Genomic DNA, 27,168 nt, shown 5'->3' with positions numbered 1-27,168 from the left:
TGGAGGTTGTATGGAATAAGCTACCAGATGAAAGAGTTATGGCAGGTACAATAACAACATTTAAAATACATTTGGACAGATACATGGTTGTAAAGATATGGAGGGTATGAGCCAAACTGAGGTATATGGACTAACTAAGAGAGGGTTGGAAGGGACTGAAAAGTTGGGCTGAAAGGCTGTTTGGCTCTATGACTGGTTGATGGAGCAATAATAAATTGTCTCATCCAAAGGAAGGATGAGCACATTATTCACAGAATTTTACTGAAGTTGCATTAAGGGCCTGTACCACGAGCATGCGACTGCATGCGGCAAGCGCGAACTAACGTGGTCGCTTGAGCCATACGGCCTCGCGGGGCCGGTCGCCGGAGCCGTATGGAGTTGTGCGGAGCTGGTCCCGACATCGCGCGGGGCTCCGAAAACCTGACAGTGTCCAAAAATTCCGCGCGGCAACGGCCTTCCGGCCCGCAGCCGCATTGAGGCCGTATCCACCGCCTCAACGGGCGTGCGCAGCGTCTTGAATGCGTACGCCTTCGCTTGAACTTCACGTCAACTCGTACAGGATCACTCGACCTCCGCGCGGCCCCCGCTTCCGGTCTGGTCGCGCTCGCCGCATGCTGGTGGCACAGGCCCTGTACGGGGATCACTCGACCTCCGCGCAGCCCCCGCTTCCGGTTTGGTCGCGCTTGACGCATGCAGTCGCATGCTCGTGGTACAGGCCATTCAGATTTGCAGTCATGTCTGGAGTGCAACACATTGGGCCAGGTCTAACCACCGGACCTTTACAATGGAGCTTTCTACTGATGGTGAATCTGGTTGGGGAAGGAGTGAGGAACGTAGTGGATGAGGACTGTCAGCAATAGCTTCTGTTACTTTACATTATGTTCACTCTCAGAGTAAACTAATAGAATGATCGAGGAAAACTGAAAGCTTTTGTATATCAGATAATTATCACTTTAGTTAAAGTGTTCTTCCTCATATGGAGACATAGAAAACAAGTGCAGAATTTGCCTGTGAACACTGGTTGTTCTGGCCACTATTTACCCCGTATCTTAGGTAAACATGTATTCAGTCACATAGACCCAAGGTATGAAATTCTATCCAAAAACATCTCCACCTGCGTTTCCTTAATACCCATTCCTTTGACAATTGGAAGTTTTATTATATGTCATTTGTTTGTGCCCTTGGTTTTGGTGTAGGTACTGGGTTGGATCCGGAATGGAGAATCCATGCTAAATGCAGGCCTCATTACTGCAAGCTCACTCCAGGAAGCTGAGCAGCTACAGCGTGAACATGAGCAGTTCCAGCATGCTATTGAGGTAATGCAAGTTTCTGTCTACAGTGTGACAATAGACAATAGGTGCAGGAGTAGGCCATTCGCTATTCTACTGGAAGACAATGTCGTTGTGGCTGAAAAGATTTTCCAACTAAAATCTGATACTTTCCGAGTTGAAAGCTCCAGATAATTTCAGTCACTTCATATATGCAATGAAATATCTGGATGCAGAGTTTTGCTCCGAAATGCCAACAGTTAAAATAAAGTTTCAAGCCAGGAAGCAGAGCAGAGAGAAGCTTCAGAGGAAAGATTAAAAAGAGTTCTGTTTGATTAGCTCATAGAGAGGCACAGCAGCCAATAAGGTAAAGGTAAAGGTATACCTGGGCGGCCATTTAGGGAGAGGTTGTGTTGAGGCCCAAGGGCAGTTTTTGAGGGTAAGAGTTAAGGCTTTGACCAGGAGGTTTTGGCGATGAAATTAAGCAGAGGGTGATGGCAAGATAAGATAAGGTCCAGTTTTTGTGACGTTCTTCTTGAGGCTTATGGCAGGCTGGGTGGCCTTTAGGGCACTGCTGTGCTCCTGCAGGATGTGTGAAATCAGGGAAAGTTCCAGTGTCACTCAGGACTACACCTGTGGGAAGTGCATCAAGCTGCAGCTCCTGACTGACCACATATGGGAAGTGGAGCTGTGGCTGGACAACCTGAGGATCATCCGGGAGAATGAGGGTGCTTTACGTAGGGACTGTAGTGAGGTGGTTATGCCTAAGTTGCAGGCAGAAAGTGGCTTTGTGACCACCCGCAAGGGTAATGGCAGTAGGCAGAAGGAGCAGGAATCTATCCAATTGAAAGCTTTGTACTAGCCAGCCATCCGTTTACCTGTAAACAGACTCCCAATTAGAGGAATTCCAATTAGAGGAAACCCAAAAAGGAATTAGACAGGAACTTGCAAAAGTGATTGGAGTAGGTTGTTTATTGGCAAAGAGACAAGCATAAAGTGGGAAGCTTTTACATGTGATAGTGAGAGTTTGAGATGTATATTCCTGTTCAATTTTTCTGCTATTGCGCTTTCATTTTTTTGAACCACAATCAACTCCTTTCTGCTATATTGCATTTGTCAGTGTATTCAACTAATTGTCTTTATTGTTGTTTTTGTCATAATCATGTATACTGTGTCATCTGAGCTTCATTGTGAGCAAAATATTGCCTTGCACTCTGGTTTTTATGTCAATAAGACAATCTGATCTAATCTGACGAAATGTGCAGGAAGGAACTGCAATGCGAGTTTACACCAAAGATAGACGCAGAGTGCTGGAGTAACTCAGGAATGGGTGATGTTTCAGGTCGAGACCCATCTTCAGACTTCAAAACTTCAGACTTCAGACGTAAAACGGTCTTAACCCAAAATGTCACCCATTCTTTCTCTCCACAGATGCTGCCTGTCCTGCTGCGTTACCTCAGCATGTTGTGCCTACTGATCTAATATGATACAGCCCAATAGCATTCAGTGATTTACACATTGTATATTTTTTACTCTCTTCTATTTTTGCCTCTTTATTTCACAAGCAATACTGCAGTTGGGAAGGAAACTGAGAAGGCTGATGGGCTATTTCCAATTGCTGATTATTTGGTTCAAAATATCCAGTGTTTACACCCCAAGCACAGCTCCTGCCTTCTCCCACCACTAACCTCATTGTGAAAAGCCTATTGTGACTGATAACCAATATAGAGAACCACTATGTGGCACTGTAGAGCAGTGCACACATTCAGAGTTGAGATGGTCCTTAATCTGAGATATAAATAGGGTCTAGTGAGAAATAGTATCAACATGGTGTCAGTCTTATGGGCTTGTCCCACGTGGAGATTTTTTTAGGCAACTGCCAGCGACTGTCATAGTCGTAGCAGGTCGCCGAAAAACTGGCGACAACCTACGTCATCCTGGTGACAACTTACGACAGCACCTACGTCAGGAGAAGTCAAGCTACGCTCATTGGCATCAAAGCCACTGTCGCCGAAAAATTTTCAACATGTTGAAAATTTAGTGGTGACCAGAAAGACTTTTTGCGCGACTGAGGGGACTACTCGCGGCAACCACCGGCGAACATGTGGCGACAAATTAGTCGCCTGTAGTTGCCTAAAAAAAAACGCTGACGTAGGACATTAGGCAGACCTCATGGAAGTTGACACCATCATCAAAGTTTATTGCATTACCCAATAACCTTCCAATGAGCTCCGTTTCCTCCTTAATTGGTTGCTACTTTCAGTCCTCTGTAACTAATTTTAAAAGATGATTTGCTGTTTATATTTTCACCAGAATTAGAAGTTGCTCGATTTAAGAGCATATCTGCAAAGCAGCAATTGAAGTACCTCAAAAAATAGAAAACTTTATTGGATCAATTTATTTGTTGAGTTATTCTCAGCCAGTAAAATGCATTTTTTAATTTGAAATTATGTTTTTTTTCACTTTTATTTTACAATAGAAAACTCATCAAAGTGCCCTTCAAGTGCAGCAGAAAGCAGAAGGCCTACTGCAGGCTAATCACTATGACATGGAGATGATCCGAGAATGTGCAGAGAAGGTGGCTTCCAACTGGCAACAGCTCATGCTCAAGATGGAGGATCGTTTAAAGCTTGTTAATGCCTCAGTTGCATTTTATAAAACTTCTGAACAGGTAAGCAAATAATTCGAAGTTTACAAGTGATCTATTAACCCAGATTTTGAGTATTATTGTGTTTGTGTAATGATTATAAATGGTCCCTCATCAAATGGGAATTTTAGAAAGCCAACACAATACCATTGAAGTGTATGAAATTTAGAAAGTAAGTCTGCATGAAATTGAAATGAAATAACATAAGCATAACACCCATGGGACTACAGGTATTAACACTATTTTGCAGCATTAGAACAAGAATGAAACATTCTTAAAACTGTATCATTCTTAGTTGTATTCTGTCCCATTCAAATATGAATATTTTTTTTTGTTTTTAAAGTATGAATTGTATAAAATGAAATGTGAACAGTGACGCCGTAAATATGAAATATTGGGATTGATTATACGGATGAAATAGTGTTGATTATGGGTTGTTCATAAAATATTGAAGCAAACCTTTTAATGGTCAATTAAAAAAAATATATCAACAGTTAAAAGAAAAGATAGGATTGGCATATCTATGCTACTTTTCACGTCTTGACAAGTCATTGAAGGTTACAATGTCAATAATGTAGCCGCCAGTATGTGAATAGCAAGCTTCCACAAGTACAATTATGATGATGTTCATTTTTATTCTAGCAATGTTAATTCGGCGATAAATGTTAACTGGAACATCGGAATGACTACCCTATTCTTCTGTGCAATGATGCTGTGTCCCCATACATGAGACCAGCTGATACGTCAGACTGTGCAATATTTTTAGTGTTAGCTTCGATTATTGTGCTACCAACTAACTCTCAACTGATACAGTTTAAGGGTTTAAGTTTTTCATCTATGATTTTGAAATACTTGGTTTCAGATGTTATTTGAGTATATTGACTACTTTGATTCTACTTCAGTAAAAGTGGCGATTGTCTAACCATCTGATATCCACAGGTATATTTATTAAGGGGTCTCAAACAAAAATGCATAGACCGATTATTTTTTTTAATATGAAGGACAGGGAACGAAACCAAATAAAATGTATATTTCTTTATGTGTACTTTGTGTAATAAAATAATAATGGCCTCTATCAGCGCAGGAAACTGTTTAGAAGGATCAGTGATGCCCATAATCATCAGAGTCTTGGAGCCATGCCATGGGCCGCAGAACCAGGGAGGCTTTGGGGCTGCCGCCCCTCCACTTTTTTGGCGAGACATGCTTCATAACCCGAAATTATCCGGCCCGCAGGCGTATTTTCTCTTCTTCTGAGAACCTCCGCCATCCAGAATCTCAGAACAAGCGCACAGTGAGGGCGGCAAAATCACGACCAGCCGTGGCAGAAAGGGAGGGAGAAAGAGAGAGGGAGAGAGTCAGCTCCGAGAGGGAGGGAGGAAGAGAGTCGGCCCCGAGGGGGAGGTAGGGGAGAGAGTCGGCCCTGAGAGGGAGGGAGGGAGAGTCAGCATAAGAGAGGGGCCAACTCTCTCGGGGGGGTCGGGGTACCGGTGCAGCGCGGTCAGTGACACTGGGTGGGCGGGAGGACTAGACTGTCCACAACTCTGCTGCAGCTGACTGGGACGTTGCCGGGTTTTTGTTCCTGTGTGTCCTTTGCCCCAAGCCGCGGCCCCACTCCATCCGGCCCCATGTGTGGGCGCTGCCGACCCACAGCCCGTGACAGTGCGGCCCACAGGGCAGCTGTAGCCGCACAGCGCTGACCCCGGGGGGAGAGTTAGGGGCTGTCCCGAGGGATACGCTCCTTCGGCCGCTTACACCTTGGTGCTCGGGGTCAGAGCAAAGATACTAGAGCATTTGGTTCGAAGCGCTCAGTCACCCTCCACAATTATTACAGGGCAAAAATTGACCATTTTGCCATTTTTTAACAGGTAAGAAAATACGCGTTTCGTGTGTTAACAGTGTATGCGGGAGGCTGCCATGTCCTCCAGAAGGATTGAGCTGCTCCGTGCGTCACGCTCTTTGTTCTGATTACCTTACATGCAACCCCCCCTATACCGTGGAATGCACTGGCCTCGATCCCGGGGAAGTGGGGGAGATGGGGGATATATCCCCCCACTTTTTGAGTTGGGAGATGGCCTGTATTATCCCCCCAGTTTTTGGAGGTCGAGCAACAACAAAAAATAATAATTGTGCCACCCTCCCACACCCTCAACCCGCTCGGTCACTCCTCCCTCACCGTACCGCCGAGGCCGGTGATCAGTGATCGCTCAGCCCCCCCCCCCCCCCCCCCCCCCCGCCACTTTCAAAAATGTTCCGCGGCCGCTGCAAACAGCACAGAAATAGGCACTTCAGTCCAACTAGTCCGAAGAAGGGTCCCGACCTATAAGGTCACCTATCTATGTCCTCCAGACATGCTGCCTGACCCACTTAAGGGTCTGTCCCATTTACGTGTCCTTGGGATGCAAATTACGCGCCCACGTGGTCGCGTTGAGCCACGATGGTCTCGCGAAGGTCGGGGTGCGATTAAATGCGTACGCACAGCCTTCTGGAGCGCGAGACATCATTTGAATATGGACACAAAGCTGGAGTAACTCAGCGGGACCGGCGGCATCTCTGGAGAGAAGCAATGGGTGACGTTTCGTGTCGAGACTCTTCTTCAGTTTGCAAAGAAGGGTCTTGACCCGAAACGTCACCCATTGCTTCTCTCCAGAAATGCTGTCGGTCCCGCTGAGTTACTCCTGCATTTTGTGTCTATCTTCAATTTTCTTGGCCCCGCTCTGGGTGTTTTTAAATGTCATAATTATACCCACCTCCACCACTTCCTTTGGCAGCTTGTTCCATAAATCTGTCGATTCACTTTGAATAAGCCAAGAACCGCCTTTTTTATATCTAATTAGATTAGGAACATGAAATAGCTTTTAACAGTATTGAAAAAATTCCAAGTTCAGAAATGAACACAATTTGGTTCTTGAAATTGGTCACAGGGATTGTGCTTTATGAGATGTCGCCATTTTTATTTTCTATAATTTTATATCTCTCCTTTCCTAAAGTATTAATTTGCTAAATTATTGTTGTATGATAGCTATATGGCTCCAATATCTCTCGGTTGTCATTCAATGTGATTCAGTGGTGAGTGTCGGCATTACTATATACAAACTAGACCAAGTGCAGACCCGTTGGGTCTGCTTCCCCCAATGGTGTGATCCCCCAACCCAATATTCCACCATGCCCCCGTCTCCTCCAACGGAACTGAACCCGTTCCCAAATGTAAGATTCCAGCACTCCCCTGCCTCCCTCAGCAGTGGATTAAAAAAAAATCCAATTTCACCTCCCCTGCCTGCTGCAGCAGTTCCAATTGCAATACCAATTGGCCCTCCCCCTCCTGTTGAAGCACTTGCTGTGATATCCCATTGAGGTGAAAAGTTCAGAGTGTTCCTGTCTTGCAACTTTGTTTTGAAGTGTGTTGGAAGCTGATAGGAAGGAGCAGCGAATCAAAGGGAAGAAAGGCAGCCGGCAGCCGGACGGACGGACGGCAGGCGGCAGCCACAGACTTTTATATAATAACTAGACCAAGTGCAGACCCGTTGGTTCTGCTCCCCCAATGGTGTGATCCCCCAACCCAATATTCCACCATGCACCCGTCTCCTCCAATGGAACTGAAGCCGTTCCCAAATGTAAGATTCCAGCACTCCCCTGCCTCCCTCAGCAGTGGATTAAAAAAAAAAATCCAATTGCACCTCCCCTGCCTGCTGCAGCAGTGAAAAGTTCAGAGTGTTCCTGTCTTGCAACTTTGTTTCGAAGTGTGTTGGAAGCTGATAGGAAGGAGCAGCCGTCAACGAATCAAAAGGCAGAAAGGCAGCCGGACGGCAGCAGGTCGGATGGCACGAGAGTTTTATATATTAATAATAGAAGATAGATAGATAGAGAGTTTTATATATTAATAGATAGATAGATAGATAGATAGATAGATAGATAGATAGATACGTTTATTCAATTCTGTTCAGGAGTCGGGACAAATTTTTGAACATATCCTTCTGTTTTGGACAACCATATAATTTTGTCTTTTAGCAAGCATGCAGCTTTGAAATACTCCCACTGGTTAAAAAAAAACACATATTTAATCTAAAAGGTATGATTTTGGTTGGAAATGAGTAATTGTTCACAGGCATGTAAATAGGGAACTAAATTTAACCAGACATCTGGTTTAAGGTTTAAGCTTGACTTCAAACAGTTTGATGTCCTTCAGCTACATTAGGCATGCCAGTAAATGGCCTTGCTAGTTCTGCATTCTGGTTATTCAGCCATGTTGCTTTCTTTCAGAATGGTGTGGAGATGAGCATGCAGTTCTGTTGTTGTTACTAGGATTATAACTTCAAATTTTGCTCCTGTTTCTAGTTGGGCAGAAAACATATTTTCATAGACAAGACCAACATCTAGGATTGTACAAATTATACTACATTTGCACCTCACAAAAGTCACACAATGCTCTCACAAGCAAGAAAGATTCGAACCATCTCCACCTGAAATGCAACTACAACACTTTCATCAAATATGTACAATCAAATTGATGGAAGTCACAATGGTCTAGATATATGATGACTATACAGAGACTATAGAGTAATAAGGGGCTGAGTAGTTGCTGGGTAGTAGTTTACCCCCGGTTCTCCATTGTTGAGGCACTCAAGAAATGTAATTGAATGCATTTCACTTATTAGATTTGAGTAGAGCTCCAACAAGAATTGAGAAGTGCATGAAGAAGAATTGAGAAATTTACTGCACGGCAGGCTGCTCTGGATGGTTAGATCACATGGGACCTAAGGAGAGAGAGATGAATGGATAGAAAATTGGCTTCATGGAAAGATTATAATTATGATATTGTTTACAGTGTATTATTTTTACATATTCTGTTGTGCTGCAGCAAGTAAGATTTCATTGTTCTAACTGGGACATATGACAATAAAACTCACTTGACTCTTGAAACAGAGGGTGATGGTGGAAGGTTGCTTTTCGGACTTTCAGATTCAGATTCAACTTTAATTGTCATTGTCAGTGTACAGTACAGAGACAACGAAATGCATTTAGCATCTCCCTGGAAGAGCGACATAGCATATGATTTGAATAAATATTTACATTAGCATATATACAGACATAGTGTTTTTCCTGTGGGAGGAGTGTCCGGGGGGGTGGGGTGTGATTGGCAGTCACCGAGGTACGTTGTTGAGTAGAGTGACAGCCGCCGGGAAGAAGCTGTTCCTGGACCTGCTGGTCCGGCAACGGAGTGACCTGTAGCGCCTCCCGGATGGTAGGAGGGTAAACAGTCCATGGTTGGGGTGAGAGCAGTCCTTGGCGACGCTGAGCGCCCTCCGCAGACAACGCTTGCTTTGGACAGGCTCAATGGAGGGGAGCGAGGAACCGGTGATGCGTTGGGCAATTTTCACCACCCTCTGCAATGCCTTCCGGTCGGAGACAGAGCAGTTGCTGGGCCCATTGCTGTATGTTATCTATATCAATGATTTGGATGAGAACGTACATGGCATGATTAGCAAGTTTCCAGATGACACAAAAGGTTTTGTAGATAGTGAAGATGATGGTCAAAAATTGCAGCAGAATGTTAATTGGTTGGGCAGGTGGGCTGAGGAATGGTTGATGGAATGTGAGGTGTTGCATTTTGGGAAGTCTAGCATAGTCAGGATATACACAATGAATGGTAGGGCTCTGGGGAGGGTTGTAGCGCAGAGAGATCGAGGAGTGCAGGTACACAGTTCCTTGAAAGGGGCATCACAGTAAATAGGGTGGTTAAAACGGCTTTTGGCATATTAGCCTTCATCAGTCAGAGTATTGACTCTGAAGAAGTGTCTCGACCCGAAACTTCACCCATTTCTTCTCTCCAGAGATGCTGCTTGTCCCACTGAGTTACTCCAGCATTTTGTGTCTATTTTCGATTTGAACCAGCAACTGCGTTTTGAGTATGTGGGAGTTCATGGTGCAGTTATATAAGACATTGGTGAGGCCACATATAGAGTATTATGTTCAGTTTGGTCACCATATTACAGGAAAGATGTTGTCAAGCTGGAAAGGGTACAGAGAAGATTTATTGAGGATGTTGCTAGGACTCGAGGGCCTGAGCTACAGGGAGAGGTTGAGCAGGCTAGGACTCTATTTCTTGGAGCACAGGAGGATTAGGGGTGATCTTATAGAGATGTACAAAATCATGTGACAAATAGATTGGGTAAACGCACAGAGTTTCTTGCCCAGAGTTGGGGAATTAAGAACCAGAGGACATAGGTTTAAGGTGAGGGGGAAGTATTGAATAGGATCCTGAGGGGGTAACCTATTGTACATGTTGGTTGCCAGAGGAGGTAGTTGAGGCAAATGCTATTGCAACGTTTAAGAAACATTTGGCCAAATACGTGGATAGAATACGTTTAGAGCAGTGGTTCCCAACCGTTTTTTGGCCATGCCCCACCTAATCACCTCTAGAATCCTGATGCCCCCCTCCCCCCCATGTGGTGATATATAATTCTTATCATTTAAAAAGTGAACTCCGTTTCAGCTGAAGAAGCTTAAAACGCCAATACCATGGTTTAAATAAGCTTCAAAAGAACATGGCATCCATGAAAAAGAAAAATGAAATAAACAAAAGACAGTTAAAGTTCCGAGCAAGAAATTACTAAAAAATTGTAAAAAAAAAAGAAAAAAACATTAGGTGGTATTAAAATAATAATAATGATAAATATGATAATAAAAGAGTATTCACAGTATTTACCCCAAAAAATTATTTACTCAAAATAACATCTGAAACATAAACTACATATGTTTACCTGATGGAAAATCCAAAAAAATAAAAATCGAAAATTTGGACCTAGACCTCCTTAGTCGCGCTCAATTGCCCCCCTTAAAAATCTAATTGCCCCCCTGTGGGGCGTACACCCCACGTTGGGAACCACTGGTTTAGAGGGATATGGGCCAGACAGATGGGACTAATGTAGATGGGACATGTTGGTTGGTGTGGGCAAGTTGGGTTGATGGGCCTGTTTCCACACTGTATCACTATGACTCTTATGATTCTAAGTATGATGCTTTCTGATAGCAGCTTACTTGGTTGATGCATCAGATATGCCTTTATTAGTAAATTAAATCCATAGAAACGTATGTTAAAAAAAGATCAATTTAGGTAATGTGTTCTTTGAATAGGTCTGCAGTGTTCTGGAGAGTCTGGAACAGGAGTACAAAAGAGAAGAGGACTGGTGCGGAGGAATCGATAAGCTTGGTCCAAATTCCGAATGTGATCATGTGACACCCATGATCAGCAAGCACCTGGAACAAAAAGAAGCTTTTCTCAAAGTAAGTGAAACCTTTGTCTATTTGGTCATTGTTGCTCATTTCCAAATTGTCATTCACCATTTGTGGTTAGGAAATATCTCATTTGCAATTGAAAAAAAAAATCATATACAATAACAATTATAGAAAACAGTTCCACTGTGATTTCCAAAAATGGTTGTTTTTAAATTGATCACTTTCCTGAACATTTTCTGAAAAGAAAATCAATTTTCTTAGATGAAGAAAAAGATGATAGAACTTTATTTATCCCTGGAGGGAAATTGATCTGCCAACAGTCATAAAAATGCAAGACACAAAAGGGGGGGGGGGGGGTTATAAAGTTTTGCATTGCTGCCCCAGCACACGGCAGCGAAGAAGATGGCACTGGCTACCACCGATTGGTAGAACATCTGCAGCATCTTACTGCAGACATTGTAGGAGCAGAGCCGTCTCAATAAGTAAATTATCAGGTGCATGCATAATTCACAAGTTCAATCATCACATTTGGAATTTGTGAGAGTAATGGCAGCAAAGCTATGAGGGAAATTTCATTGAAAGCAAACAGAGGACATAAAAGCAGTGGAAATGTGGGTCAGAAGTTTTGGAAATGCTCAGCAAATCCGACTGGAGGCTGTGCTGGCTCAGTCATTGAGATAATTCAAAATATAAATGAATTGATTTCTGAATACTAAGGAAATCCAGGCATATGAGGATAATTCAGGAAAATCCCCTTTGGGTGTATAATCAGCCATAATAATGGAGCAGGCTCGAAGGGCCAAATGGTCCGCACATATTTCTTGTGTTGTGAGAAATATGTTATTACTGCAAACATCTGGTAAACGTTCTGCTGCTTATCCAACTGAATATACTGCAACCTGTGAGGACTTGTCTTAAGGCTAACATGTCACCCAACCCCAAGGATGAGTTGGTTCTTGCAAGGGATTTCTAATCAAACGAGACCAAGTGGGACCTGTTGGGTCCCGTTCCCCCATTGCAATATTCCACCACTCACTCATTCCCCCAATGCAACCTGTTCCACCAATGCAACATTCCACCACTCACCTGTAGCCCCAACTGCGCAGGCGCGGCTCATTTCCCCATATCCCCCAGAACTCCCTCCTCCTCCTCTTCACCTTCCCTCTTTTCCCTCTCCTTCTCCCCTCCCCACTCCCTCCCTCTCCTGTAATGTAACAAATCTCTCATTGCACTGGTAGTCCTGTCATTTGGTAACATTGTAACAGGCAGGACAAGTTGAATTGGATTTTTTACAGTGATTTTCTTTACGTTTAAAATGTGACTAACTTGTAAAATATATCATCAATCTGAACAAAACTTGACTAATGCACATCACAGGACAACGGTAAGTAAGGTGGGGCAAAAATAGTAGCTCTATCGTGTACTGTTTTGGGGTAATTTCCGGATCACACTCACAGACACACGGCCATACTAACAATGAGAGTTTTAGTAATATATATACTAGACCAAGTAAGATCCATTGGGCCCCTGTCACATGGATGGCCTGGTCCCCCAATGCAACCCGTTCCTCCATGCAATATTCCACCACTCACCCATAGCCCCCACGGGAGACATGGTTCCCCCAACACAACCCGTTCCCCAAAACAATATTCCACCACTCACCCGTTCCCCCAACTGAACCCATTACCCCAACGCAATATTCCACCACTTACCCATAGCCCCCAACTGCACAGGGGCGGTTCATTTCCCCTCATTCCCCATAACTCCCTCTCCCTCCTCTTAAAAATCCAATTGCATTTGCTGCCCCTGCCCTTTACAAAGTTACAAATGAAAGGACTCGGTGTCCTATAAAATGCAACATTGTAATGGGCAGGGGCAGCAAGTTCAAATTGAAATTTTCACAGTGAGAAGTTACATTTTTAAGGTTGAAAATGTGAATAACTTGTAAATCATAACATCAATCTGAACGAAAATTGATTAAAAAAACACAACACAGGACAATTGTGAGTAAGGTTGTCCAAATATTGTAGAGCTATCGCGTACCGTTTTGGCGTAGTTCCGGGAGCACATGGGCACACATCAACACACGCAGACACACAGACAGACATAGAAACAAACAAGATGAGTGTTTTAGTTATATTTTTAGTAGATAGATAGATAGATAGATAGATAGATAGATAGATGCAATCTTTCGGCAACAGTAAAAACATTTATGTTAATGTAGATCCGAACTGAGCAGATGGCAGATGCATAATTAATTTTTTTCTGACTAATGTTGGTTGACTTTTTTAATTATAGGCCTGCACTTTGGCTCGGAGGAATGCCGATGTTTTCCTGAAATATCTCCACAGAAACAGTGTTAACATGCCAGGAATGATGAGTCATGTCAAAGCACCTGAGCAACAAGTGAAAAGTGAGATATTATCATTATTTTCTCAAGACTGGGGGTTTATTGTAGAATCATAGAAGCTTATCCGTAAATGAAGCGTTCACCCATGCCTCTGTGCTGGTTCATAGAAAGTGTTGTCATAATTAATCACACATCTCTCCATTTTGTTTTGAAATGTCTCCTCATCGTCTAATTAGACTGTTATGAGCAACACAGTGGAACAGTGTGGGATTTGCATGTTCTCTTCTTGACTTCATGGGTTTCCATAGACACTGTAGATGCAGGAATCTTGAGCAAAACACAAAGTGCTGAAGTAACTCAGCAGGTCAGGCATTATCTGTTGAGAGAAATGGACCCAACAACGTTTAGGGTCCTGACCCATTCCCTCCACAGGTTCTGCCTGACCAGTTGAATTGCTCCAGCACTTTGTGAGTTTCCATAAGATGCCCTTCCCTCCTTCCTCATCACAAGGATAAATGATACCAATGGCCCAAATGACCTCCAGCTGTTCTGTAAAAAATAAGTATTTGTTGACTGCTATTTGCCAAAGGGAATAATTTATCTTCATGAACTCCATCAAAACTTCTCATGATCTTGAAAATCTCAGTCACCTGTTCTCTGTTCAAGAACATAGTGATATTATTTCCACCGCTATTCATTACTGAAACCTTTCGATCTCCCAGTAAACCAGCTCTGAATCTCTACCAATGTGTTTCTGATGCATGTTGCCTTATATTGTCCTTGGCACTCAAGTAGTGGCCTAACCAATTATTTGAAGCTCAAAAGAGAAATATTCAGCAGATCAGGCAGTATCAGTGGAAGAGACAATCAATGTTTCAAGTTTGCGACCTTTCATTTGGACAACATTTTAAAAGAGCCGAGTGTGACCTCTTTGCTTTTAAATATTATTTATAAATCCGTGACCAATGAGCATTTTTATCCTTTTAACTTGCTATGCCATCTATCAGTTTTTATCAGTACGTGTCATAATATCCCTTTTTGTTCATTCTTTTCAGAATTGTGCAAGGTATTGCACACTGTCTCTCTGTGTTACTCTTTCTGATCTGCATCACTTCACATTGCATTGAACTCCATCTCCCATGCTTCAGGGTCAAAGTTTCAAGCCAATGACTTTTCACGTGTGTGGGAGGGGGGTCTAAGGCTGCTAATCTTGCACATTTTGTATTCTGTCTGGTCATTCATCCGTCACCTCCTATATGTTTTGTGGCTACCTGTCTGAATGTACATTCGAGGAAACCTTCAGCCTCTGAATGTATGGCTATGAATCCAGACACGTCAAGCTTTGAAATCTGGAGCTTGAGTGACTTGTGGCTGCCCTTGTGGATATATGGTTTTTCATATTGACCAGTTGCATATGCTGTGAATCCCCAGTGACAGGCATTCTAAACAACCCACTTTGGTGGCAAGTATCTCCTGCAATCAATCTGAAGAAGCGTCTTGACCTGAAAAGTCACCTATCTACGTTCTCTAGGGATGCTGCCTGACCCGCTGAGTTACTTCATCACTTTGTGTCCTTTTGTGTGTTAACTAGCATCTGCAGTTCTTTGTTTCTACCTTCAGCATCGGTAGTGATTGGGCTCAGGCCACCCCAGCAACTTTTAACAGGAGTTCAATCTGTGAATTTTGTCGCATGTCAGAGCCTGAAATTTTTGCACAAGTTGCAAATGCCTCTAATATTAACAATGACAGAAATTATTTAAAAAGATTATAAAGTAACAGATTATAACTTTATGAATGATGATATTAATCCTAAATACAAGCTGATGAAAACATTAAACTGGAGTAAAATAGAATTTCCCCATTCATATGATAGGGTCTTGATCTAATTGTCATATGGTCAAAAAGGTGGATTTCCCAGTGGAATCCACGAAAGATTGACCTCTGCCTTTGCCTTCAAGTGATTGAAGAGAGTGACACTTGACATTTATCAGAGTGCGTTCTGAGCTTATGGCAGTTCACTAAGTCCGAGGCTTATTACGTGGAAGTGGTTGAACACTGGCAATTTACTTTCGACTTACAAGCCATAGCCAATGTGATGCAGCCCTTACTTCTGTTACTTGGAGATCGAACATTTTGTATACTATGATTTGTTATCTTCAGTGAAACACAACTTTAGAGTTCCCTCTTTGCTGCCAACATTTTTATCTTGCTTTATTCTGTGTATTCCTCCCAATTTTTTTTTAAATCTTGGTGTAGCTTCTCTTTATTTGATATTCTTCTTAAACATTGATTTTGTTTTAAAGCATTTTTTCCTGCGTGTTCCAAATCATTTATTGTTTCTCTTAGTCTCAACAGTGATAGGTAATTAGTATCTGTCTGTCCCATGTCTCTTTGCAATGTCTTACCATGCATAGTTCTCTTCTGCAAAACTTTCCACCATTGCTGCGCTCTGACTCTGGTTTTCTCCTCCGTGTATCTTTCTCCCTATTCCTCATTCTTCAAGTTGTCTGGCTCACAGCAATGAAAATACATCTGTAAATCTTTCCTCCATCATTGTTCCTTTAGCAATCTCCTTGAAACTATCTATTTGATGGGTCTTAATGTTTTTGATTATGCCTTTAAGAATTCCTTGGGATGTTTTTCTATGTCGGGATACTGTATAATTACAACTGGTTATCCTTCTCCAGACATAGCTCTGCTGTTAACCGTGGCTCTTGTAGTTTTGCTTTCTCATTTGTTCTCTTTTATGTTAGCATATACACATCTGAATTTTAATGGCATATTTATTTTGCACGCTGCAGACATTCTTAATGAGCTATTGCAAAGGGAGAATCGAGTGTTGCATTTTTGGACCATGAGGAAGAAGAGGTTGGACCAGTGCCAGCAATATGTGGTCTTTGAGAGGAGTGCTAAACAGGTACGTTATGTATTTTTGGAGAGGTTTGTGACAATAGAGAGAGTTATTTTATAATTCATCTTTACTGTTAGACAAAAACAAAGAAAGGAAATGTAATCAGATAGACAATAGGTGCAGGAGTAGGCCATTCGGCCCCTCGAGCCAGCACCGCCATTCAATGTGATCATGACTGATCATCCCTAATCAGTATCCCGTTCCTGCCTTCTCCCCATATTCCCTAACTGCTATCTTTAAGAGTCCTATCTAGCTCTCTCTTGAAAGTGTCCAGAGAACCAGCCTCCACCGCTCTCAGAGGCAGAGTATTCCACACTCACAACTCTCTGTGAGAAAAAATGTTTCCTCGTCTCTGTTCTAAATGGCTTACCCCTTATTCTTAAACTGTGGCCCCTAGTTCTGGACTCCCCCAACATCGGGAACATGTTTCCTGCCTCTAGCGTGTCCAAACCCTTAATAATGTTATATGTTTCAATAAGATTCCCTCTCATCCTTCTAAACTCCAGAGTATACAAGCCCAGCTGCTCCATTCTCTCAGCATACGACAGTCCCACCATCCCGGGAATTAACTTTGTAAACCTACGCTGCACTCCCTCAATAGCAAGAATGTCCTTCCTCAAATTAGGGGACCAAATCTGCACACAATACTCCAGGTGTGGTCTCACCAGGGCCCTATGCAACTGCAGAACTACTCCGATACTCAACTCCTCTTGTTATAAAGGCCAATATGCCATTTGCTTTCTTCACTGCCTGCTGTACCTGCACGCTTACTTTAATTGACTGATGAACAAGGACCCCCAGATCCTGTTGTACTTCCCCTTTTCCCAACTTGACACAATTTAGATAGTAATCTGCCTTCCTGTTTTTGCTACCAAAGTGGATAAAGCATTCAAAGTATTCAAACCATTCAAACCTGACTTGGCCCTGAATGGTGTCTCCAATTGATTTAAGATTTTTTACTTTTACTTCTTTTCTCTTTTATTTGAAATTCCTTCAATGTATTTTAGATGTTTGGATAAAAGAGAAAGAAGTAATGTACTCGCTTACAATTCATGCATTTTTCATTCTTGGGTAATTGTTGAAAAAATTGCTTTCAAATAATAGCTCAATAAAAGGATTCTCTAAGCAGGTTATAATATTTGCTTTGGAAAATGTAAGAACATTTTCTTTTACACACAGGAGATGTCCCACCCATAAAATATTTCCCTGAAAATCAAATCTGGATTGGTTGATGTTCAACTAAAATTGAGCAGCATGGTTGGGATTTAGTTACATTTTACAGCAACACTACATTTAGAAAGATTGCAGCAGGATCTGGATCAATTGGCCAGGTGGAATGGTTGATGGAATTTAATACAGAGAAGTGTGAGGTGTTGCATTTTGGGATGTCGAACAAGGGTAGGACCTACACAGTAAATGGTAGACCTCTGGGTTGTGTTGTAGAGCAGAGGGATCTAGGAGTACAGGTGCATGGTTCTTTGAAGGTCGAATCGCAGGTTGATAAGGTGGTTAAAAAGGCTTTTGGCATTTTGGCCTTCATCAGTCAGAGTATTGAGCATAGAAGTTGGGAGGTCATGTTGCAGTTGCATAAGACGTTGGTGAGACCGCATTTAGAATATTGTGTTCAGTTCTGGGCACCATAATTTAGGAAAGATATTGTCAAGCTTGAAAGGGTTCAGACAAGATTTACGAGGATGTTGCCAGGACTAGAGGGTGTGAGCTATAGGGAGAGGTTGAGTAGGCTGGGTCTCAATCCCATAGAACGCAGGACGATAAGGGGGGAATCTTATAGAGATGTACAAAATGATGAGAGGAATAGATCGGGTAGATGCACAGAGTCTCTTGCCCAGAGTAGGGGAATCGAGGATCAGAGGGCATGGGTTCAAGATGAAGAGGAAAAGATTTTATATGAATCCAAGGGGTAACTTTTTCACACATAAGGTGTATGCCAGAGGAGGTAGTTGCGGCTGGGACTATCCCATCGTTTAAGAGACAGTTAAACGGGTACATGGATAGGACAGGTTTGGAGGGATATGGACCAAGCGCAGGCAAGTGGAACTGGTGTAGCTTGGACATTGTTGGGAAATTTAGGCCGAAGGGTCTGTTTCCACACTGTATCACTATGACTAAATAGTCATATTTATGGGTAAGCAGGATTCACATGCAACTGTATGGGAATGTTATATATTCATAGGAAATGTAATTGTACTTGTCTTGTAGCATTTTTGATGATTGAAATGATTAGTTGAAGAGATGAACATCCACATCCACTGTAGCAATTCACTTGAACTCATTAATGCAAAGAAAGATTCTTTGATGTGCACAGATATACTGCTTTTTGCCTCACCTTTTTTAATATTAGTTTTCAACTGTTTGCCGTGTTCTTTATTTTACGGAAACATAACTCACCTAACCCTGATATACAAACTGAGCATTTTCCCATTTATCCCATGGAATACTCAGGCAAGGGGAAAGGTGGCAGCATTTGTTTTTTGGTCAATGCTTCATGGTGCACTGATGTGACTGTCTTTGCTCAACTCTGATCTCCTGACCTGCAAATACCTGTTCATAAAATGCCATCCCTTTTAACTACCAAGGGAATTCATCTCTACCATCTTTTCAGTGATCTACATACCATTCCATGGCAATGCCTAGGTGGCACAGGACTAATTTTACTCAGTCGTCAAACATTCACAAGACAGCTATTCAATCACGTGGATGCCACGTGACTGTGACAAGGCCTGAATACCATCACAGGCTACAGGCCAAAATCGGGGGCGATCTCTGGAAATGGTGTATTTCCGCCATATGAGCTCAATGCTGTTTACGCCTATTTCAGAGAGGCAAACAAAGTTCCACCTACCACCACCACCTACCCCTCCCACCCCAGCTGGCTCTGTTCCATACTCAGTGGCAGGTCAAATTGTGCACCGATCAACTGGCCACAGTCTTTGTCGATATTGTCAATCTTTCACTTCAACAATCTGCTGCTGGAATGATGGAGGTTACCCATCTGCTTCAAGGAATCATCCATCATTACAATTCCCAGGAAAAATAAAGTGACCTGCCTCAATAACTATCGATCAGCGGCCATAATGAAGTGCTTTGAAAGCCTCATAATGGCCCACATCTATGCCAAGTCATCTAGACAATCTAGCCTCCTTGCACTAGGTTTGTGGAGGATGCCATGTCTCTTGCACTACGTTCAGCTCTGGAACACCTTAACAATAACAACACTTGCCTCCAGATGCTATTCATTGACTACACCTCAGCCTTCAAAGCCATAATACTGAATAAGCTCATCTGTACATTTGGTGCCTCCATCTGCAATTGGCTGCTGGACTTCCTGACAGGCAGACCTCAGTTGGTTAGAATTAGTCATAACACATCCTCCAGTTAGAGCCTCAACACTGGTGCTCCTCAGGGTGATTTACTCAGTTCCTTGCCTAAACCCTATATAGACCCTTGACTGAGTGGCCAAGTACAATGTCAATGCGATCTTTAATTTTGCAGATGATCCCATTATTGTTGGCCAGATCAACAATGGGATCATTGGCAAAATTAAAGATCAAATTGACATTGTACTTGGCCACTCATTCAAGGGTGTAGATGAGACAGGATATAGGAAAGAGATCAGTAACCTTGCGTCATAGCATCAGGTCACAAATTTGGGCCTTAACGACAGCAAGACGAGGAGCTGGAAGTTGTTAACTTAAGGAAGTGAGGGGGTGAGTAAAGAGTGCACAACCCAATACTCGTTACCGGAGCTACTGTGGAAGTGATCAACATCTCCAAGTACCTAGGCATCCACATCAGCAGCAACCTAAACTGGTTCCTTCATCAGCAATCAAGGAGATGCAGCAATGTATTTACTTTCTTAGGGGTCTTGAAAGGATTTGGCAAGTCTGTGGGAATTATCTTAAAAGTCTAGAAATGTGCTCCAAAATGTATTCTGAAAGTATGCAACTCAGTCAGTCTGGCCACTGCTCCGTTTTGCCCACCTGAAGCAGCAGAGATTGCTTCCTTCCAACCAGTTCATCTTTATGTGCATTGCAGGAAGACTGGTGGGCTGCCTTCATCAAGGAAGGTCATCCTGGCCATTCCCTTTTCTCTTTTCTACCTTCTGGGAGAAGATACATGAGCTTGAAAGCTCAGACGTCCATTCCTAACACCAGTCTCACTCCCACTGCTATCAAAGTTCTGAACCAATCACCTCCTTCGCCCTACTTCCTGGAGGAGCTGCTATGCATTCCGTATTCTTAACCACACCTCAATCCGTCATTTCGTAATTGTATTTTAATTTTATTACACTACAATCTTCAATTTTGCACCATTCTTCATTAGCGATCTAGAAATTAGTTTTGAAAAAATTAGTTAAATATATTATCTTCATCTATACCTATATATTACTTAAACTCTCATCTTGACCACTTCCTGTCTGCGTTGTAATTAAATTTGCGCAAAAACGATCCCCCATAGCGCTACGATTTTACGCCACCTTACCATTCTCCTCTGCTGCAAGTCAAATAAGTTTTGTTCCGATCGGTGAAATAGTACAACGGTTGTGAAGGTTCCCCCCCCCCCCCCCACAGCCCTCCCTCCCCTGGCTAAACCCCCACCCATCCTCCACAACCCCGCCCCCCAACATCCTCCCCCATCCCCCCACTACCACTCCCCCACACCTCCCCTCTCCCACACTCCCCCTCCCACCACACCCCCCCATCCCTCCCACACCAGCCCCCCCCCCTTACACACCTCCTCCCCACACCCGCCTCCCTCACACCACCCCTCCCCCTGGCCCCCCCATCCCCCTATCAACCACCCCCACACCCCCTCCCCGATGATTTCCTGAGGGGCCTGCCCAGAACAAATCGGCTTTGGTGGCGGCGCAGAACATCGGCTTTGGCGGCGGCGCGGCGCTGGAGCGCTGTCGCGGAGCGGGCGATGCCTTTCCTGGGTCGCCGCGCTGGAACTCCAGTATGCTGGGACTGCCCAAAACATCATCGGTGAGCCGCGGTTCTGCGGAGCGCAGCCAGCTGCGACGCTGAAAGTCTTTACATCCCGGAGCCTGGGATCTCTCGCAGAGATCGCTAGTGTGTGGAGCTCCGTCCGGCGCGGTCAGGTTGGCTTGGAAGCCGCGGGCTCCGTTGGGAAGGCGGCCGTTCCTGGCACCTCAAGCCGCTGGGGATTCTCCCGACGCCGGAGTACCATCACCCGGCGAGAACATCGGGCGCCGTGGCGGCGACTGTGGAGGCCTCAATAGGCCCGACTTTGGGTGGACAAGAGGATGGGGACTGAACTTTGTGCCTTCCCCCACAGTGGGAATCACTGTGGGGGAATGTTTTATGTTTGGTGTTGAATTTCTTCACGAATACTTTGTTGTATTTTTATTAGTGTGCTGCAAGGACATCTGAATTTCCCCTTGGGGTTTAATAAAGTTTATTCAATTCGAATATTGTTTTGGGGGAACCGGTTGCGTTGGGGGAACAGGTGAGTGGTGGAATATTGCGTTGGGGAAAGTGTTACGTTGGGGGGGGGACCAGGCCTCCCGTGTGACTGGGACCCAACGGTTTAGTCTAATTCTCATTTAATGTGATGTAAATAAAATATATATATATTTTTGATATATTGTGATACAATTATTTTTTAGGCTCTGGAGTGGATTCATGATACTGGGGAGTTCTACCTGTCCACGCACACATCCACAGGCTCAAGCATCCCTCACACTCAGGAGCTTTTAAAAGATCATGAGGAGTTCCAAATTACTGCAAAGGTAAAAGGGCTCTGAGTTTAATCGCATATGATTCATTTAAGACGTGTGCGTTGAGAAGTGTCAAATTTTATTTTGTTTTGAATGTTGCTATAGTGTGGTTTATTTTAGATGAAAATAAAAGTTTTACACAAATGATACTATCATTGTTCAGTTTTTTTGCTGTCTTAAACAAGGTAACTTTAATGTTCACTTTTGACCTCTCATGGAAGTTCACAAAAAGAAAATGTAATTGCTACCATTTTAAATTTGCTCTTATTTTTTTAACAGCAAACCAAAGACCGTGTGAAACTGTTGATACAACTGGCTGATGGATTTTGTGATAAGGGGCACTCCCATGCAGTGGAAATCAAAAATTGGGTTACAGCAGTAGATAAGAGATACCGGGATTTCTCCCTCCGTATGGAGAAGTATCGTGTAGCATTAGAAAAAGCACTGGGTATCTTGGACTCCAAAGCAGTGAGTAAATGCTGCCAATATTTATTTTTATTTTCACTTTATTTCTCATACATGTTTATTGAGATGTTTCTTCTCAACCATCCAATGCAGAGCAAAGACTTGCAATTGGATATCATCCCCTCAAGTGCTCCGGGTTCAGAGGTGAAACTTCGTGATGCTGCCCATGAGCTTAATGAAGAAAGACGTAAATCAGCTCGCAGGAAAGAGTATGTTCTGATATCTTTCAAGTTATCTTTGAGTTTACCAATTTGATGCAGTGAAATGAAATTATGGAATTGATATACATATACCACTAATCTATGCTGTTCTATCATCATGGGTATAGTCACAATTTGAATCCCATCAAAGCAAAATATATATTAGTAGTTCTTTTTTGTTATGTATTATATATTATATATAATATTATGAAAATATTATTAGTAGTTATGTCTTGTGGATATGATGGAGTGCATGACAATTTAGTGCCCAAACTATGGAAGGAATTTCACGTTATGTATCATTAGATAAATATTAGGCAGAATAGTTATGTAGCCAGAGCATTGGAAGGTGACAGCTCACCTTCAGCTATTTGTACCGAAGGAATCATTAAACTTCTACACATCTGCAAACACAAGAATCTGAAATTAACCTGATGGTCAAATACCTGTGCAACTGGCTGGGCTCATTATCAAGTCCAGCAGGGTAGCAATGACTTTCTGAAGAGGGTGGCCAAATGTATTTTCTGCCCTGTTCTCAAAGTCATGTGAAAAGGTCTGGCAAAGTTCAGTGGTTTATGTCTTGTCTTTCTTTGACACCTACTGATCTGTTGAAGCTGTAATAAGTTTCCTGCGGCAGTTACTTGGGATATGCTGCTTGTTGTGTGCGAGTGGCAAGTCCACTTGGTGCTCTGCATTCGGGCAGATGGTGACTGTTGGGAGACAGTCAGGCACAAACTGATTGCAGGTTGATTCAGCCCCATGAAAACTTGAGTTTTCAAAACCCAGATTTGATTTCTTTATGTAAGGATGGGTCATTGGGAATTGATTAGTTTACTTTTAAAGTATTAAAAAATAGTAAATTATGAATTCTGACAACATAATTTCTGCGATTATCCCCAGATTCATTATGGCTGAATTGATACAAACTGAAAAAGCTTATGTCCGGGATCTCCGAGAATGTTTGGAGGTATGTTTCTTGGAACCAGGGAAATACTAGAAATACTCAGCAGGTCAGGCAGGAAAAGATAAACAGTTAACATTTCAGATTTTAAAACTATCATTAGAGCTGGTAAAGTGAGAAAACAAGTTGAGGTTGCAGAGGATGTGGGAGGGATGGTTGGAACAAAAGTATTATCTTCTGCAGGGTGAGGCAAGGATTGCTGAGGTGATCTTGCTTTGTGGAGCAATCTAGCTGAAAGTTAATAAGGGCAGATTGAGTGAAAACAAAGAAAGCGATATGTTAAGGATAAGGGGGAAATCCTTTAAAACCGAGATGAGAAGAACTTTTTTCACACAGAGAGTGGTGAATCTCTGGAACTCTCTGCCACAGAGGGTAGTTGAGGCCAGTTCATTGGCTATATTTAAGAGGGAGTTAGATGTGGCCCTTGTGGCTAAGGGGATCAGGGGGTATGGAGAGAAGGCAGGTACGGGATACTGAGTTGGATGATCAGCCATGATCATATTGAATGGCGGTGCAGGCTCGAAGGGCCGAATGGCCTACTCCTGCACCTAATTTCTATGTTTCTATGTTACAGATGTGAATAACAGGTCAGAGATGAAGTGGAAAACTTAATCCAAAAGGAGAAATGTAGAAACAAAAACTATAGATGCTGAATTACACAAAAGGACACAAAGTGTTAGAGTAACCCAGCGAGTCAGGCAATATCTCTGGAGAAAATGGATAGGTGATGTTTTGGGTTGGGGTCCTTCTTCAGACTGATTTGGGGGGTTGGAAGAAAGTTGTGAGAGAGGAGAGGCAGGACAAAGCATGGCAGGTCATAGGTGGACACAGACCTAGGGTTTTGTTTTGATAGGCAGATGGTTGGAACAAAGGCAAATGATTACAGCAGGTGTAAGATAGACTGAAAAATTGCAAATTGTTATGCTAGAGGAAAGAATGGAGGAGGAGAGAAAAGGGTGTGAGTTCAGGTGGGACACACAGGAGGGGGGGGGGGGTGGGGTTGTGGGGGGGGGGGGGGGGGGGGGGGGGGGGGGGGGGGGGGGGGGGGGGGGGGGGGGGGGGGATAAAGGGGAGGGCGATAACGAGTGGTTGTTGGAGGTTACCTAAAATTAGAGAAATCAGTCTTCAAAAGGAGAATGCTGGAATACCCAGTGGATTGAGCACTGGAAAGTAAGAAACTTAGTTAATATTACAGAAGGATACATATACAGCAGAACCAACAATTTTCAATACAAGCAGATAAAGCAAGTTATAGGAAATGATTGTATTTGATATTAAGTCCTGAAGACTGCAAAGTGACAAGACAGAAATTACGTCCTCAGTGCTCCTCATTAGCGTTTCACAACTGTCCATGTAGTTTTTTCGATGTTCTCACTCGCTAACCGCTCCCATTCACTTTGAACATGCACTCTCTCCAGCAAGGCCTGCTGGATTTCCTGGTTGCTAAGCATTTTAGATCCCTTCCCCATTCCCATACCGAACTCTCTCCCCTTGGCCTCCTCGTTGTCAGAGTGAAGCCACAGGTTTTATTAGAGGGATAGCACCTCATAATCTGCTTGGTTGGTTTATAACCCAATGGTATGAATATTTAATTCCCCAATCTTAAATAAAACTTCCATACCCCCTCTATTTCGTGTTTCCCTGCATCACCATGATGCGCTCCCATTTCTCCCACTATTCTGTCCCAATCACCTAACTCTTTTCCCCTCTCTCATGTCTCTCATTTCCTTTTTATTTATCTTCTTTCCCCTCCCTCCTGTCGCCTTCTCTCTGGCTTTATATTTCACACCTCTTCGCTCTTTATCTGACAACCTTTTGTCTTTTCCTCACTAGCTTTTGTCATTTAATCCACTTAACTACCAATTAACTCACTCGTACCACCTATCCCATCCCAAGCTTTGTCCCACTCCATGCGCTCATTTTCAGCTTTGTCCCCCCCCCCCCGAATACAACCGTCTTTCCAATCTCTCCACAGATACTGCCTGAACCACTGAGTTCCTCCAGCACTTTGTGTTCCACACTTTATTCCTATTGTTATCCCAATTTTAATGCTATCAGAGATAGCCCTCCTCCCCATCCTGCTAGCAGCTAAATAAGTTTATTTTATCTCCCTTTTGGTTTTGCTGAAGGGCCTGAAATGTTTACGCTGCTTCTTCCCATAGATGCTGCCTGTTCAGCTGGGTATTTTTTCCATTTTCTGTTTTTGTTAACTCTCGTTTCTTTTCCCATATGTGCTGCCTGAGTGTATCTATTATTTTACATAATGTTCCATTTCACCTAGAGGTTGTTTAAGGAATATTTTTAAAAAAAAACCCTTGCTAGTAAAATATTTACTTCTGTTTCTTTTAAAATAATCATAATTACATCCCTGAAGAATATTTTTTTTATCTTTCTAATCTAGACATATCTTTGGGAAATGACCAGTGGAGTAGATGAAATTCCACCTGGGATTGTAAATAAAGAACATATCATATTTGGTAACATGCAGGAAATCTGTGAATTCCATAATAAGTGAGTATGTTTAATGTATAGTACAGCAGTACTTTTGCAAGTTCCATGAACAAATTAAGTTGTAATTAAGGTGTAAATCACCCACATTCTTTCAGGGAAAATGGGGATAGAGGTGTTTATATTCCTGTGTTGTCTTTGCAATAATACTAAATTCACATTTTGGAAATTGTTGGAAGAAGTCTCTCTGGCAGGGTCTTCTGCCTCATACAGTTCATCCATTGTCCTAATGGGTGGACATGATTATCCCAATGAGAAAAAATATATAACTGTTGGCTAAGTCACAACTTCAGACAGAAAGTATTAAAAAAAATCCCGAGTTGATATTGAAATTCCTGGGTAGTTGATAACGTAAGTCACAGAATCACAACAAGGTTACAGCATGGAAGAGGCCATTCAGCCAGGTGTATCTGCATCAGCTCTGAGAACAATGCAGCTAACCTCATTCCCATGGACTAGCATTTATTTTTCCTTCCTCATGGAATTTTTGTACTGAACAAATTATTATAAATTAAAATTAAATGTACAAATTCTTATAGTATCTTTAACATAGAAAAGGTCCAAGAAACTTAATTCACTGAGCCAAATAACTATTAAGGAGACTATTAGAATCTAAGTTGAGCTTTAAGGATGATCTTAAAGGAGAGGTAACAAGGTAGAGACATTAGGGGAAGGAATTTTTAACCCCATGTCCTTAGCAGCAAAAGGCACCACTGTCAACCATTAACAATCAATGGTGAGGAAAGCGAAGTGCCAGAAGTGGGGAAGTGCTGACATCTAGTGAATATAACATAAAAGTGGAGCGGTGGGGTTGTGTTTTGATAACATAAAAATTTTAAAGACAATTGTGAGAACTTGGAAATT

General features: G+C 42.8%; 1 protein-coding gene across 4 annotated transcripts in view; it reads left to right on the top strand.

The window, feature by feature from the left end:
- LOC129711306 (triple functional domain protein) overlaps nucleotides 1-27,168 on the top strand; it is a 333,015-nt gene that overhangs the window by 174,573 nt on the left and 131,274 nt on the right. For all 4 annotated transcript variants that reach the window (XM_055658878.1, XM_055658886.1, XM_055658868.1 and 1 more), the window contains 10 exons: nucleotides 1,197-1,316; nucleotides 3,748-3,939; nucleotides 11,047-11,196; nucleotides 13,447-13,561; nucleotides 16,300-16,415; nucleotides 22,060-22,182; nucleotides 22,450-22,638; nucleotides 22,729-22,844; nucleotides 23,736-23,802; nucleotides 26,198-26,307. In XM_055658878.1, coding sequence (XP_055514853.1) covers nucleotides 1,197-1,316; nucleotides 3,748-3,939; nucleotides 11,047-11,196; nucleotides 13,447-13,561; nucleotides 16,300-16,415; nucleotides 22,060-22,182; nucleotides 22,450-22,638; nucleotides 22,729-22,844; nucleotides 23,736-23,802; nucleotides 26,198-26,307 — 1,298 coding nt within the window. The remainder of the gene's footprint in view (nucleotides 1-1,196; nucleotides 1,317-3,747; nucleotides 3,940-11,046; nucleotides 11,197-13,446; nucleotides 13,562-16,299; nucleotides 16,416-22,059; nucleotides 22,183-22,449; nucleotides 22,639-22,728; nucleotides 22,845-23,735; nucleotides 23,803-26,197; nucleotides 26,308-27,168) is intronic.

The sequence above is a fragment of the Leucoraja erinacea genome, chromosome 2 (genome assembly GCF_028641065.1).
Source record: "Leucoraja erinacea ecotype New England chromosome 2, Leri_hhj_1, whole genome shotgun sequence".
Taxonomy (NCBI): domain Eukaryota; kingdom Metazoa; phylum Chordata; class Chondrichthyes; order Rajiformes; family Rajidae; genus Leucoraja; species Leucoraja erinaceus.
The sequence above is the reverse complement of the archived record's forward strand: the minus strand, read 5'-3'. Positions and strand labels throughout refer to the sequence as shown.